General features: G+C 46.7%; 1 protein-coding gene across 6 annotated transcripts in view; it reads left to right on the forward strand.

Moving 5' to 3' along the window:
* The first annotated feature begins 3,562 nt into the window (after positions 1–3,562).
* HLF (HLF transcription factor, PAR bZIP family member) overlaps positions 3,563–12,613 on the forward strand; it is a 54,623-nt gene continuing 45,572 nt past the window's right edge. For 2 of the 6 annotated variants that reach the window (XM_025439801.3, XM_025439802.3), the window contains exons 1-2: positions 4,711–5,312; positions 7,806–8,141. In XM_025439801.3, coding sequence (XP_025295586.3) covers positions 5,198–5,312; positions 7,806–8,141 — 451 coding nt within the window. In that variant the 5' untranslated portion in view covers positions 4,711–5,197. Of the gene's footprint in view, positions 3,716–4,710; positions 5,313–5,386; positions 5,621–5,933; positions 6,072–6,470; positions 6,653–7,805; positions 8,142–12,613 lie in introns of those variants that run through there. The other 4 variants (XM_035720298.2, XM_025439805.3, XM_025439803.3 and 1 more) reach the window with 4 other exon arrangements.

The raw sequence follows: 12,613 nt of genomic DNA on the forward strand, positions 1-12,613 counted from the left end.
CCTCTGGAGGAGAGCTTAGCATTCCCAACACGTGTTTTTTGTTTTGGGTGTTTGCATGTTCCTGTCTTAAGCAGATAGATTTGAGGGTCTCCAGGAATTAAGTTAATGAAATATAATTTTTCTTTTCGGTGTTTTAGCCGGGTTAGAGGTTTCAGGAAGGAGAAGGACGAGCCAGGTTAGGCCTAACCAGCTGAACTTCCATGTGATGCCTTTCACTTCTGAATTAATTCCCTGGACAAAGTGCCCTTTCTGGCAACAAGATAAACAGGTTCATCTAGAGGTTTGGCTGCTGGTGTATAAAGCCCTTCATAACCACAAAGTTGGGCTCTATCCACCCCAGGCTCCCAGCCCCTGGTAGGGTACAGTGGCAGGCATTGTATGCTCAGCAAGGTTTCACACCCATTGGGAATCTGAAACACAGACACTTCTTACACCTCAAAGCTCTTTCTGCAGACCTGCAGAGCTGGTGCCGACATGGATGCCTCCCCTCTGCACCCACTGGGCTGTGAGAAAGACTTCCTTGCCCAACCTCAGAACTCAAAATCCTGAAATGACTGGACAGGTGGAAACCACTGGCTGGGCAGAAGCTGATTTCCAGAGCTTCAGAGCAGAGTCAGGCTGTGCTGGTATCTTTTAAGAAGTTTCTGAGAAACCTTTCTTTTATGATCATTCCTATTTTTAGAATAGTTTCACACCTCAGGAGCATCTACTATATCCTTTCCTCCTTGAAGAGTTTTCCACTGACTTGTCAGATGTTCTTTTTAGAATATTTATTTGTTTGCCCTTTTCTAACAAAAGATTTTATTTTGACTCTTTTTTAAGCATTGAAATATTGAGAGTGGTAACCAGGAGCATCCAAAAGATGAATATTTGCTCATGTACATAAAAAGCAAGTTGGTCATTGTTTCTGCCTCTGAGCTTTTATTTAAGTTAATGTGGACAACTTTGTAGAAGGTCTTGTGACAAACCAAATGAGCCATTGAAAGCAAGCCATTTATTTTAGCAATGAACTTTGATGAACTTTGTTCTGTTGCTTGATAACAATCAGAGCCTAGGAAACTTAAAAATAACATTATTCTATCCTTGAATATTTTGTCCCTTGAGGTCAAAGGTTTTGACCACCCACAAATATACAGTCATATAAACCCACCAAATCAACTCAAGGGGGAAATGAACATCTTTTTCAGTAATTGCTATTAGAACAATTGGAAGTCCCTACAAAACAAAAGAAAAAAAAAAAAAAAACAGAACAAAACTTCAACCCCTACCTCAATACTATATACAGAATTCATTTGAGAGAGTTCATAGATCTAAATGGAAAAACTGTAAGAGTTTTAGAGGAAAGTATCTCCAGGACTCCAGGTGGTCAAAGGTTTCTTAGTTCACAGAAATAATAATCATAAAAAATAAATTGGTAAATTGAACTTCATCAAAATCAAAAACCTCTGCTCATGGAAAGACAATGTTAAAACATTAATGGGCAAGCCACAGAAAGGAAGAAAATCTTCACAACACATATACCTGGCAAGGGAACTTGTATCCAAAATATATAAAGAACTCCTAAATTCAATAAAAACAAGAAAAACAACCCAATTTTAAAATGGGCCAGGAGCTTGAATAGATACTTTGCAAAGGGAGATATATAATGCATAATGAACACATGAAAAAGTGGTTAACGTAATTTGTCATCAGGGAAATTCAACTTAAAAGCACAGCGAGACATTGCTATCTACCCACTCAACATGACTAAAATTTTAAGAAACTGACACCACCAGATGTTGGTGAGAATCCAGAGCAACCAGAACTCTCAATTGCTGCTGGCAATGCAGGAGAATTCACCTACTACAGAAAACAAAACTGTTTGGCAGTTTTGTTTCTTTTCTTTTCTTTCTTTTTTTTTTTTTAAGATTTTATTTATTTATTTGATAAAGACAGGTCACACAAGCAGGGGGAGTGGCAGGCAGAGGGAGAAGGAGAAGCAGATTCTCCATGGAGCAGGGAGCCCAGTGATGATAATGTGGGGCTCCATCCCAGGACCCCAGGATCATGACCCGAGCCGAAGGCAGATGCCGACTGACTGAGCCCCCCAAGTGTCCTGGCAGTTTCAGACATATCTCCACCCCATGTTGTACCAATTCCACTCCTTTTTGTTTATCCAAGAGGAATGAAAACATGTCCTCAAATTGTGTCTACCAATTTTCTTTCTTCATTTCTTTCCCCATGCCATTCTCTTCTGGAGTTTCTTTTTTCCTATTCCCATCCCTTTGATTTCTGCATAGGCAAATATTGTGTATCTTTAACATCCTGGTCTCCGAGGCTGGTCCTCAATGCAGCCCATGTCTAGAGTTGATCAGAGGACCTGAATTATATGAATCAAATTCCCAAAAGACTGGTTGATCAACCAGGATGTCAGTGTATCCATTTGCAATGGGAAATGTAATTCAAGCCACAGTATTAGGCTCTCTCCAGTGGTAAGAAAAAGATCACTCTGGGAAACCAAATTACTTGAATTGATAGGGGTTTTGTGGGAAAGTGAGGACGTGCAGGGAACCAAGAGCAGGTGAAGCCCTTTGGAGGTGCCAGGAAATGCTAGTGGACTGTTATCCTTTTGTGCACCTGGAATCTATAATCCGTTTCTAACCAATCTGAGAGGTTGCTCTCGGCTCTCCTAGTTGGTGGGTTCACACGTAGGTAGGGGAATGAAGGCAGGGAAGTAGCCTCTTCCACTCTGAAAGGATGGTGGAAGAGTCTTTTGTTTTGTGAGAAATAGTATAATAGAATGGAGGGATTTGGGAAATTCATGAAAGATCTTTAGCTCTGTGCCAGCTCAGACAACTTATCTGGAATCCCTCTCCTCATACAAGTACCTGTGTCACCTTCATCTATGCATTTTTGCTCTTTTAAGACTACATTGAAACGTTTGCATATGTCAGGCCATAACCTATTACATTAGAATTATGTCTTATATATCTTTTTCTCCCCAGTTCCAGCATAGTTCTTGGCATACAATTGGTCTTCAACAAAAGTAGGTGGCATTAGCTGAAAGTCTGATGTTTTCAGAATTTGGCTAAAATTTGAAACATCATCACACTATCTTAGAATGTTACTTTTTCATTATAGTTTTAGAGTGAAGAGAACTGTAGAGGTCATTTGATCACAGCCCCGCTCAGAGGGGAAGGGATTCGCTAGAAGTCACCCTGCCTGGGGCAGTCTGTGCTCATTTGTGGCCCTCCTGGTCTTCTGGCTTCCAGGGGCCTTCTCTCTTACACCTCCCTCCTGGGGCCTTCAGGGAAGTGGAACCCATCCAGAGTCCACCATATTCCACCTCAGACAGCCTTTACAAAGGTCTTTGTGTCTCCTTGAAAGAACATTTTCTTTAATTTGTGTCTATTACTTCTTGCAGACTCTGCCCCAGATCATGCTACCCTGATCTTAGTGAGGAGATGTGGGGAGAGAAAAGACCCTGCCTGCCTGCCTGCCTGCCTGGAGCTCTTCAGGCCTGATGCCAGCGTCCGCCCCATGCAGGGAGAGGGCTCCACACACCAGAGCTGTGCAGCGCTCCAGCGACCCTGAGCTCCGAGGGCTGGAACCCACAGGGCCAGATGCTGAAGCCGCTGCTATGGCAGTGAAGACCTAGACCCTACAAAATTATTTTAATATTCTGCAGATCTTGAAACTTAAGCCGGGCACAGTCATCTGTACTCTCCTACAGCAGGTATTTCTGAAACCCCGTTTAGTGTGGGTGTATGTCTGTCCTCTGCCCTCTACCCCAGGCAATGCCCTCCTGACAACGTGGGAAACCACTGACAGCACTCCCTCTTTCATTCCCTTTTTCACTTTACTTTTGTATCTCATTAGAAGTTCTGGCATTTAGGGATCCCTGGGTGGCTCAGCGGTTTAGCGCTTGCCTTCAGCCCAGGGCCTGATCCTGGAGACCCGGGATTAAGTCCCACGTCGGGCTCCCTGCATGGAGCCTGCTGTGTCCCTCTGCCTGTGTCTCTGCCTCTCTTTTTCTGTGTGTGTGTCTCATGAATAAATAAAAAATCTTAAAAAAAAAAAAAAAAAAAGGAGAACTTCTAGCAAGTAGTTATTTTTCAATAGTTTTGGGGACGGGGCAAGAGTGAGAGGGTGCCAAGCTTGGCTGCGGCCAGGAGAAATATTTAGAAGAGTATTTATCTTGCATTCGATCTAAACCAGTCATTCTCAAACCTGCTGCTCATTGGAACCACCCCGGGGAACTTTAAAGACTAATGACGCCTGGATGTCAGCCCAGAGGTCTGATTTAATTGATCTGGGATGCAGCCTGAGCATCTGGGCTTATGTTTTTGTTGTTGTTGTTGTTGTTGTTTTTAACTCCTCGGATTATTTCCATGTTGAAAACCACTGATAAAAATTCCTCATTCCTCTTCCTGCCCTGAAAAAGTGGGGCTCCCTGACCAGGTCGGTGACCCAGGAGATCTGGCAGCTGTCTCTTTACGGCGGGCCAGCTCTGCAGGGTCCTGGAAAATCCGCGCGCGCGACGACGCTAAACACGTGGCGGCGGGGCGGGCGGGGCGGGTGGGCGGGGCCGCGCGTAGCCCCGCCCCCGCACGCCTATCGGCGCGCGGTGCGGGCCCTGACGTCACTCTTGTCAGGGCCGCGGCACATGGGCGGCCGGATGCGCTGAGCCCGGCGCTGCGGGGCCGCGGAGCGCGGGGGAGCGGCGGCTGCGGGCGCGGGGAGGGGGGTGGGGTGGGACGGCGCCCAGCCTCGGGTGCTGGCGCGTGGGGGCCGGGCCGGCGCGGTGCCTTCCGCCCTTCTGCAGCCATCTGCATATTTTTTTTCTCTCTTTCTTTTTCGCAATTTTGAACATTTTGCAGGACGAGGGGTTCGAGGCAGGTGAGAGCATCCTGCCAGTCGCCGAGGAGCCCCCCGGGCACTTGGCGCGCTCTCGGGGGACCGTCTGCACCGGGAACCCGAAAGTTTTTTGTTTTTATTTTCCGATGCAGATGTATTTATAATATAGACAGAAGTATTTTTTTTTTTTCTTGTCTCCACCGCCTTGAAAGCGAGTACTTTTGGCAAAGGACGGAGGAATAAAAAAAAAAAAAAAAAAAAAAAAAAAAAGCTCAGCAACATTTTGGGGTGGGGGGGCGGCTGGGTTTTCTTGTTCTTTTTTTTTTTTTTTTTTAAAGAAAAAAATCTTGAGTGCATCGCGATGGAGAAAATGTCCCGACCGCTCCCCCTGAACCCCACCTTTATTCCGCCTCCCTACGGCGTGCTCAGGTCCTTGTTGGAGAACCCGCTGAAGCTCCCCCTTCATCACGAAGACGGTGAGCGCTGCCTTGCTGGCTGCCCCGCTCTGGGAAGGAACGGCGCCCCCGGGGTCCCCTTCCCCGGCCGGGCAGCCCTGCTGGAGCATCCATCCCCTCCCTCCCTGTCCCCTGGCGCCCTATCCCTGCTTTGTTGAAATTCGAAGAGCTCACCCATCACCCCCCTCCCTTCCTACCAAACGATGAGTGAGATGGGGGGGGGGGGCGCGGAAATCCCCTCACTGAGCAGCGTTTAAAATAGCTCTGGGTCCGACCCAGGCGCCCTGGGTCCCGGGCCAGCGGCGCAGGTGGGAGTCCTAACTTGACAGGTCAGTGTTCCCTAGCTTGAGGCTCTCCCGCACGCAGAGCGAAGCCGCCGGGCGAGGGCAGAGCTCGGCGGGCTGGGAGGACACACCGGAGGGCCTGGCCCGGCTCCGTTGCTGGCGGGGCGCGCGGGGCGCGGGGCGCGGGGCGCGGGGCGGGGGGTGGGTCTCGCCGCGTAGCCTGGGTCTCGGAATCCGGCTACTGTGGCTGTTACTTGGCATCCGGAGCTCGCGAGGGGCTCGCCTGCTACGGGGAATTCAAAAAGCGGGGTGGGGGCTGGGGCTGGGGCGCGCGGGGCGCGCGGGGCGGGGGGCGGGGGGAGCGGTCTCTGGGCGGGCACCGTGCGCACCTCCAGCTCTGACACTTTCCCCGTGCACTTTTCCTGGTGGGAGGGGAGAGCGGAGCAGGCTCACGTGTAACCGCGCAGGAGCCTCCTCTGGCTTGAGCCTTTTCTTGGTAAGTCCCAAACCTCCCCCAGGCCACCTTGGCTGGAGCGGGAGAGGAGGGGTCGGGCGAGGAGGCGCGGGACCGAGCCGGTGCCGCCAGGGACTCGTCGTTTGGGCTGATGCGGTTTCAAGCCTTCGATGTCACAAGAGCAAATGCGAACCTTGCGGCTTAGAGTGTAAAAGTCTTTGAAAGATCATTTGGTTACAAATAGCTTGGGAGTACGCATCTTCTCTCCTAGCGGGGGGGTGGGGGGGTGGGGGGGGCGGGGGGACAACCTGTTGCATTGCAGAAGTTGAGGGGTTTGGTTCGCCTTCTGCAAAGCTGAGCTTCCCTCTTAACTCTCCTTTAAGGAGTAGCACTTGGGAGGAAGGTGCTGCCTGCAGTCTTTTGCATCTGTGGGTGTTTCAAGTCAAATTCTCAGGAGATGAGACTAGAGGATTAGAATGGATGGCAGCGGAGGCTGTGTTTCTCTGAGGAAGAAACTCAGAAGCCAGATTCCCTAATCCCAGATTCCACCCGCGCCTGAGTACTAGAATGGGCAAAATCCAGAGCAGTGTTTAAAGACGTCCAGGGGTGAGCGGTACTTGCAGGTAGGACATAGCTGCATGCCTCCATCATTAGGTATGGAATCACCTTTCCAATAGCTGTGCTTTTGACAGATTGCATACATGTATAATTTTTGTGAATTGGATCACACTTAAGCCTTTGGAGAAGAGGAGGGGAAAAAAACCACACAAAAAAGAAAACCCCCTTTTGTAAAATACAGGGTGCCCCAGTGGCTTTCTAAACAAACATATGTGGGCTGAGGAAGTTCTCAGTTTTTTTCCTCTGCCAGTGTGAGGCATTGGTCGAGTTCCTTCAAGTCTTAGAGCCTCTATGTTTTCATTTTAGATGGGAATAATAGCTATTTGCAGATTTATTGTGAGATTTTTGGAGATTATATGTGGAAAGAGTCAGGTATATAATAAGTGCTCAGTGCACGGTTTCTTGCCTTTTTTTTTTTTTTAAAGATTTTATTTATTCGAGAGAGGGAGAGAGAGCAAGAGAGAGAGAAAGAGCAAGCATGAGTGAGATGAGGGGCAGAGGGAAAAGTCCTCTTGCCCCTCCCTCCTTGCTGAACAGGGAGCCTGATGTGGGGCTGGATCCCTGGACCACGGGATCATGACCCAAGCTGAAGGCTGAAGGCAGATGCTTACCCGACTGAGCAACCCAGGCACCCCTCAATGCATGGTTTCAAAGGAGGGTGGAGAGTCCCTACTTTACCAAAATTAGAATCCCCAGCTCACTGGCTAAGTCTGAATGACCTCATATTGTTACTGTAATGAATTTCCTGGAAGAGAAATCATGCCTGGTTATTGGCTGTTTTCTTAAAAATCACAGCAATTGTATGTAACTGCAGGTGTGACTTTCTCACCGTAGATCTAAATTATTTGTCTCCTCAAATCACGTTCTTCAAAATGCATTCCCTTGTTTATATCCTAGATCAGCTTGTAGCCCCGTCCCAAGGACTAATGCTTTCTTTCCAAAGTAAATAGGAAGATGTTGAAAAACAGGCAGAGATCCATGTCCTGTCTGAACTTTTAACTCTAGATCCACAAAAGCCAGCAGCCAGAGAAGAAACCCTGGTGTTTGTGAGAACATTTTGAACGTAGGGTTTTGTAGTGGAGGCTAGGAGGGGCGATTAAAGAAGCGACACTTTTTTTTTTTTCTTTTTTAAAGTCCAACTTTCCCCGTTTTCTGCAGCATTTAGTAAAGATAAAGACAAGGAAAAGAAGCTGGATGATGAGAGTAATAGCCCGACGGTCCCCCAGTCGGCGTTCCTGGGACCCACCTTATGGGACAAAACCCTTCCCTATGACGGAGATACTTTCCAGTTGGAATACATGGACCTGGAGGAGTTTTTGTCGGAAAATGGCATTCCCCCCAGCCCATCCCAGCATGACCACAGTCCTCACCCTCCTGGGCTGCAGCCAGCTTCCTCCTCGGCCCCCTCGGTCATGGACCTCAGCAGTCGGGCCTCTGCACCCATTCACCCTGGCATCCCGTCCCCGAACTGTATGCAGAGCCCCATCAGACCAGGTAAATTCTAAAAAGATTCTCCCTTCAGATGGGGAAAAGGGTGAAAGGGATGGACGGGATGGGGGCAAGGGGTGGGGAGAAGGCATGGATATATTCACAGTCTAGGAGACTGGCCAGTTCTGAAAGAGGAATCTTGTGTTTTACTCACAGCCCTGGTTGTCCCACATCAGTGATTATCTGTATGTTCAGGAGAGTCAGCTACATGCAGATTCTATGGACCTACCTCTCAAAATTCTGATTTTTTAGGTCTGGGGTGAGGGCCCAGGAATATGCATTTTAAACCCCGGGGACTACTGATGCAGCTGATCCAAGGACTGCAGTTTAAGAAACCCTGGCCTACAGTGAATGGTTTGGATACTGTAGGCACCCACCTCCTCTATTGCCCCTTGCCCTCCTTCCCCAAATACATAGATATAAGATCTTGCTGAATGATGCGAGTAGACCCTCTCCAAGGCTGTGGCTCACCTACATTCATTTTTCTCTCACCTGAAGGGAGTGTGGGGCTGATCCCTTTTTCATCCTTTTCCTCTTGCGATTGCATTGATTGAGGAATTGAATCTAAAAGCACCTCTTATGGTTTAGCGTGGTTTAGCCTTCTTTGGGGCCAGAACCCCATTATTCCTATAAACCAAATTGTTCTTACTTTTTTCTTTTTCATTTCCATGTATGTCAAAGCCCACAAGGTTGACTGTAAGTGGTGGTGAAATATTACATTAGAAACATCACCTGAAATGTCCAGTACTTCCAAACCCACTGCTCAGTGCTCAGCTATAAACACTGGTTGAGGTGGCTCAGCTCTGGCTTCATGCCGTTAACACTGCAAAGTGCAAAATGAACGGGAAGAAAGCATTTCACGTGTACAGGTGACCAGGAACAAAGATTCAGCCGGATAAATTGTCAGGAAGGTCACCGAGCTAAGGGCCTTTGCTGCAGGGGAAGGCAGAAAGCAGGACAATGGGGGACTTGTACTCGAGATGATTACTGAACTCCGTGTCCTTGCCTCACATAGAATTTCTATGACATGCAGAGTGAGATTAAAATGGAAGGAAATGATTCAAAGGAGGAAGAGAACACCCCTGCCTTGAAATATTAGTCCTGGAGTTAAAGTCTTTCTGTGCTGGACTCCCCCCCCCCCCCCATCTTTGAAACCTACTTTGAATGATAACTCAAGGCCACTGGCTGGAATGGAATTAAGTCTTAACCTCTGACCATCCCAGGAGGCCGCCACAGAAGCTGGGCAACAAATTCCTTGATGTGACCCCAAGCTCTTATTCCTTGGACAGGCCATGGTTTTGTGTCTTCCTAGGTACAGATAATCAGTGAAATAACCATTTAAACCAAGGAGACAAACTCTGGGAAACAAACTAGGGGTGGTGGAAGGGGAGGAGGGCGGGGAGTGGGGGTGACTAGGTGGCGGGCACTGAGGGGGGCACTTGACGGGATGAGCACTGGGTGTTACTCTGTATGTTGGCAAATTGAACACCAATAAAAAATAAATTTATTATTACAAAAAATAAAAAAAAATAAACCAAGGAGAAGGGGCTGGAGCCCCAGTGAGAAGGTACCTGGTATCTCAGTCACTGCAAAGAGACTTAACCACTTTGTGCTTTAGAAAGTGATGTAACCTCTCAGAGCCTCAGTTTACCTTTGTAAAGAAGGGTATAATTTTTATGGGATTGGGTTATTGTGAAAATTATACGTAATACGTATAAAGGGTCAAATGACTAGCAGTAGATATTCTTTTAATGAGAACAGTTGTCATTGTTGTATCTGTGTCAACTTTTATCATTGATTTTAATTGTCTTCTGAAATATGTTCCTAAAATACTTAGGAAGAATATATAACCCTTCCCACTTCTGGAGAGAAATATCAAGAGATTTTGGCCAATATTTATTGGATTTGTGTGTTCCATCCTTAACTCTTATACTCAATTGACAGGTATTTCTCTATCCCCTGGCAAATGTGAGTGCCATGTTTGAAATACTGTATTTTTCCCCAAAAGGCATGTGAATATTGTATGCTCACATCTTGGTTCCTACTGAGAGTTCAGAATCAGGGTTTGAGATTTGAAGGCTTCCTTAGAAGCCATTTGTCAGAACTTGCTAGAATCAGTATTAATAACTCTCAAAAACTTGGGGTCCCCCAATCCATGATAAAAGACTCCTGGTTTTCAGCAGGAAGTTTTGTTTGGTCACAGCAGAAAGGCACTAGGATCAAAGGGGGGCACCAGAATCTAGAAATAAGCTCTTTATTTAAATGTCTTTTTTTTTTTTTTTTGGTAATGGAAACATACTTCAAAATAATCTTCTTCTTTGAATTGAAAACTCAATAATACTCTTAACAAGAAGGGGAAAAAAAAGTTTAAGGGTCTTCTTTAAATACCAAGTACTAAGACAATAACACTCTGTCATAACAACTCGTGTAGTGTTGGTCATTATAAAGATTATAATGCAAAATAAAAATCTAAGGGTATGTCCCAAACAAAACTAAAAAGGAAGAAAGTTCTTGATCCTTCTGTGTAATCACAGTGGTGGCCAGAATAGAAATACCAAGTTAATCTTGAGGAAAAGAAGTCCTCAGAAGGGAAGAGCACATGTGTGGCCTTGAGCATTCTGGGAACTGTATCATTTCAGTCTAGGTCAAGAGTTCTCAACCTTGGCACTGTTGAGGTCTCACGTAAGTCTTTGCTGTGGGCCACTGTCCTATGTGTTGTAAGATGTTCAGCAGCATCCCTGGCTCCTAGCCCTTAGATGCCAGTCATGCCCTCCCTGCCCCTACCCTGTGACAAGTAAAAAATGTCTCCAGTCACTGCCAGATGACCCCTGGGGGCAAAATCACCCTTGTTGAGAACTAATGATGTAGACTTTCAATTTGGACAGCAAAATCTAGGCATAACTCAGGATCTTGCCATGCGTGCGTGGATGCTTTTTGCCTCCTGTAATGTTTTCTGGCAAAACTTTTGAGAAGGTCAGGCGACATTAGGTTGCCAAGAAGAAATATAATGTTAATAAGAGCACAGTTCTATGCTGTTAGTTGATAAAACTATGACATTGGGCAAATCAGGAGATAATTGCAAAGCAATTTCATTAAACATTTGTTTTCTATATTTGCTCAGCATGCATCTTTTGAATTATGCTAAGTAGCATTGTGCCATTAGTGCTACCTGTCTGGTTGAAAGGAAATTAAGCCATAAGTTGACAACGAATGTATTCCTGGGTCTGCCCCAAATGTGTCTTGGAATGGCCAGTTGAGCATTCTTATGAATTCTCTTACGGCTTACTGTGACTGCCCCCCAAGCCCCTTTCCTGTTTGTGCACCCATCCTTACTCCTCTGTCTGATCAAAGAATAAATCAAATATCTGAAAAAACACAGTTTTCTTTGAAGAACCCAGGGATCTGTCGAAACCTCCTGTGGCTGGCTATTGGGTGATGGCTAAGCTTTCTGGGCTGACACCTTGATTCAGGAAGAGTGGTGCTTGCTGGATGCTGTAGCCACCTGCACCGTCTTCTCTGTCATCCAAGGTGCAACATTTTGGATGGCCTCAGGTCAGCAGAGATGGCAGGAGTCATCCTGACCACTTTGATGTTTGCCTTACAGATGCTATCAGAGATAGTACCCGGGAGTGTTCTTCTGGAGGTATGCACTGGGTACTGGAAAAAATAAGAATCTGTTTGCCCAGAGAATTGAGCGATTGCTTTAAGGACAGCAGTCCCTTTAGGGAAAGTCATCTGTAGCAGACAAAGGCAGAGTTATTTTTAAATCACATGCTTGTAAAGCCAGATTTGAAATCGTTTCCTCTGGTGGTTTTTCTTTGAATAGCTTGGGGGTGTCCTACCACTGTTAGACCCATATTCAGCTGAGAATTAAGAAGGCTGTCTTTCTAGTTCTGAGCACAGAGTCGGGGTCATGATGAAGGCTGGTTACGGAGCGAAGTGAAAACCCTTCCATGTGGCGGCGTGGGGGAAGAGGAGGGCGTAAGTGGGTGGCAAAAGAAGAGTGGGGAGGTGGGGGAGAACCCATTGTACCTTTGCAAGATGGAATTTGTGCTCTGTTTCTGCTGACCTTTCTTTATAATCAGATTTTGGTGTGGAAGGAACATGCTGGCCATGGGATCTGAGTAATGACAGAGGGGAGTTCTATGCTGGTGTTTCTGGGATTTATGGGCGGTCCTGCCCAGGCAACAGGATTCTCTTGCTTTTCTCAACATCATGAGATGAAGCTTTGGTTTCTCCCTACCCTTAAGGGTGTGCAGTTCAATATTTTCCCATCCAGCACACTGATAGGTCTGCAGGTTGGGAGCATCACGATTGATAGTTGCTGTGCACTGTGCCTCAAGCATCTTGGAAGTGTTTTGCATTTGTTGGGATCAAGGACATCATGAAGGGGAGAGAGTCAGCTTTCTTCTGGAGGCAGGCAGACTTTTTTCTGCTTCTTGGTAGAGTTGACCTTCCCCACCACACCCTGTAGAGGA

Source organism: Canis lupus, chromosome 9, assembly GCF_003254725.2.
Source record: "Canis lupus dingo isolate Sandy chromosome 9, ASM325472v2, whole genome shotgun sequence".
Taxonomy (NCBI): domain Eukaryota; kingdom Metazoa; phylum Chordata; class Mammalia; order Carnivora; family Canidae; genus Canis; species Canis lupus.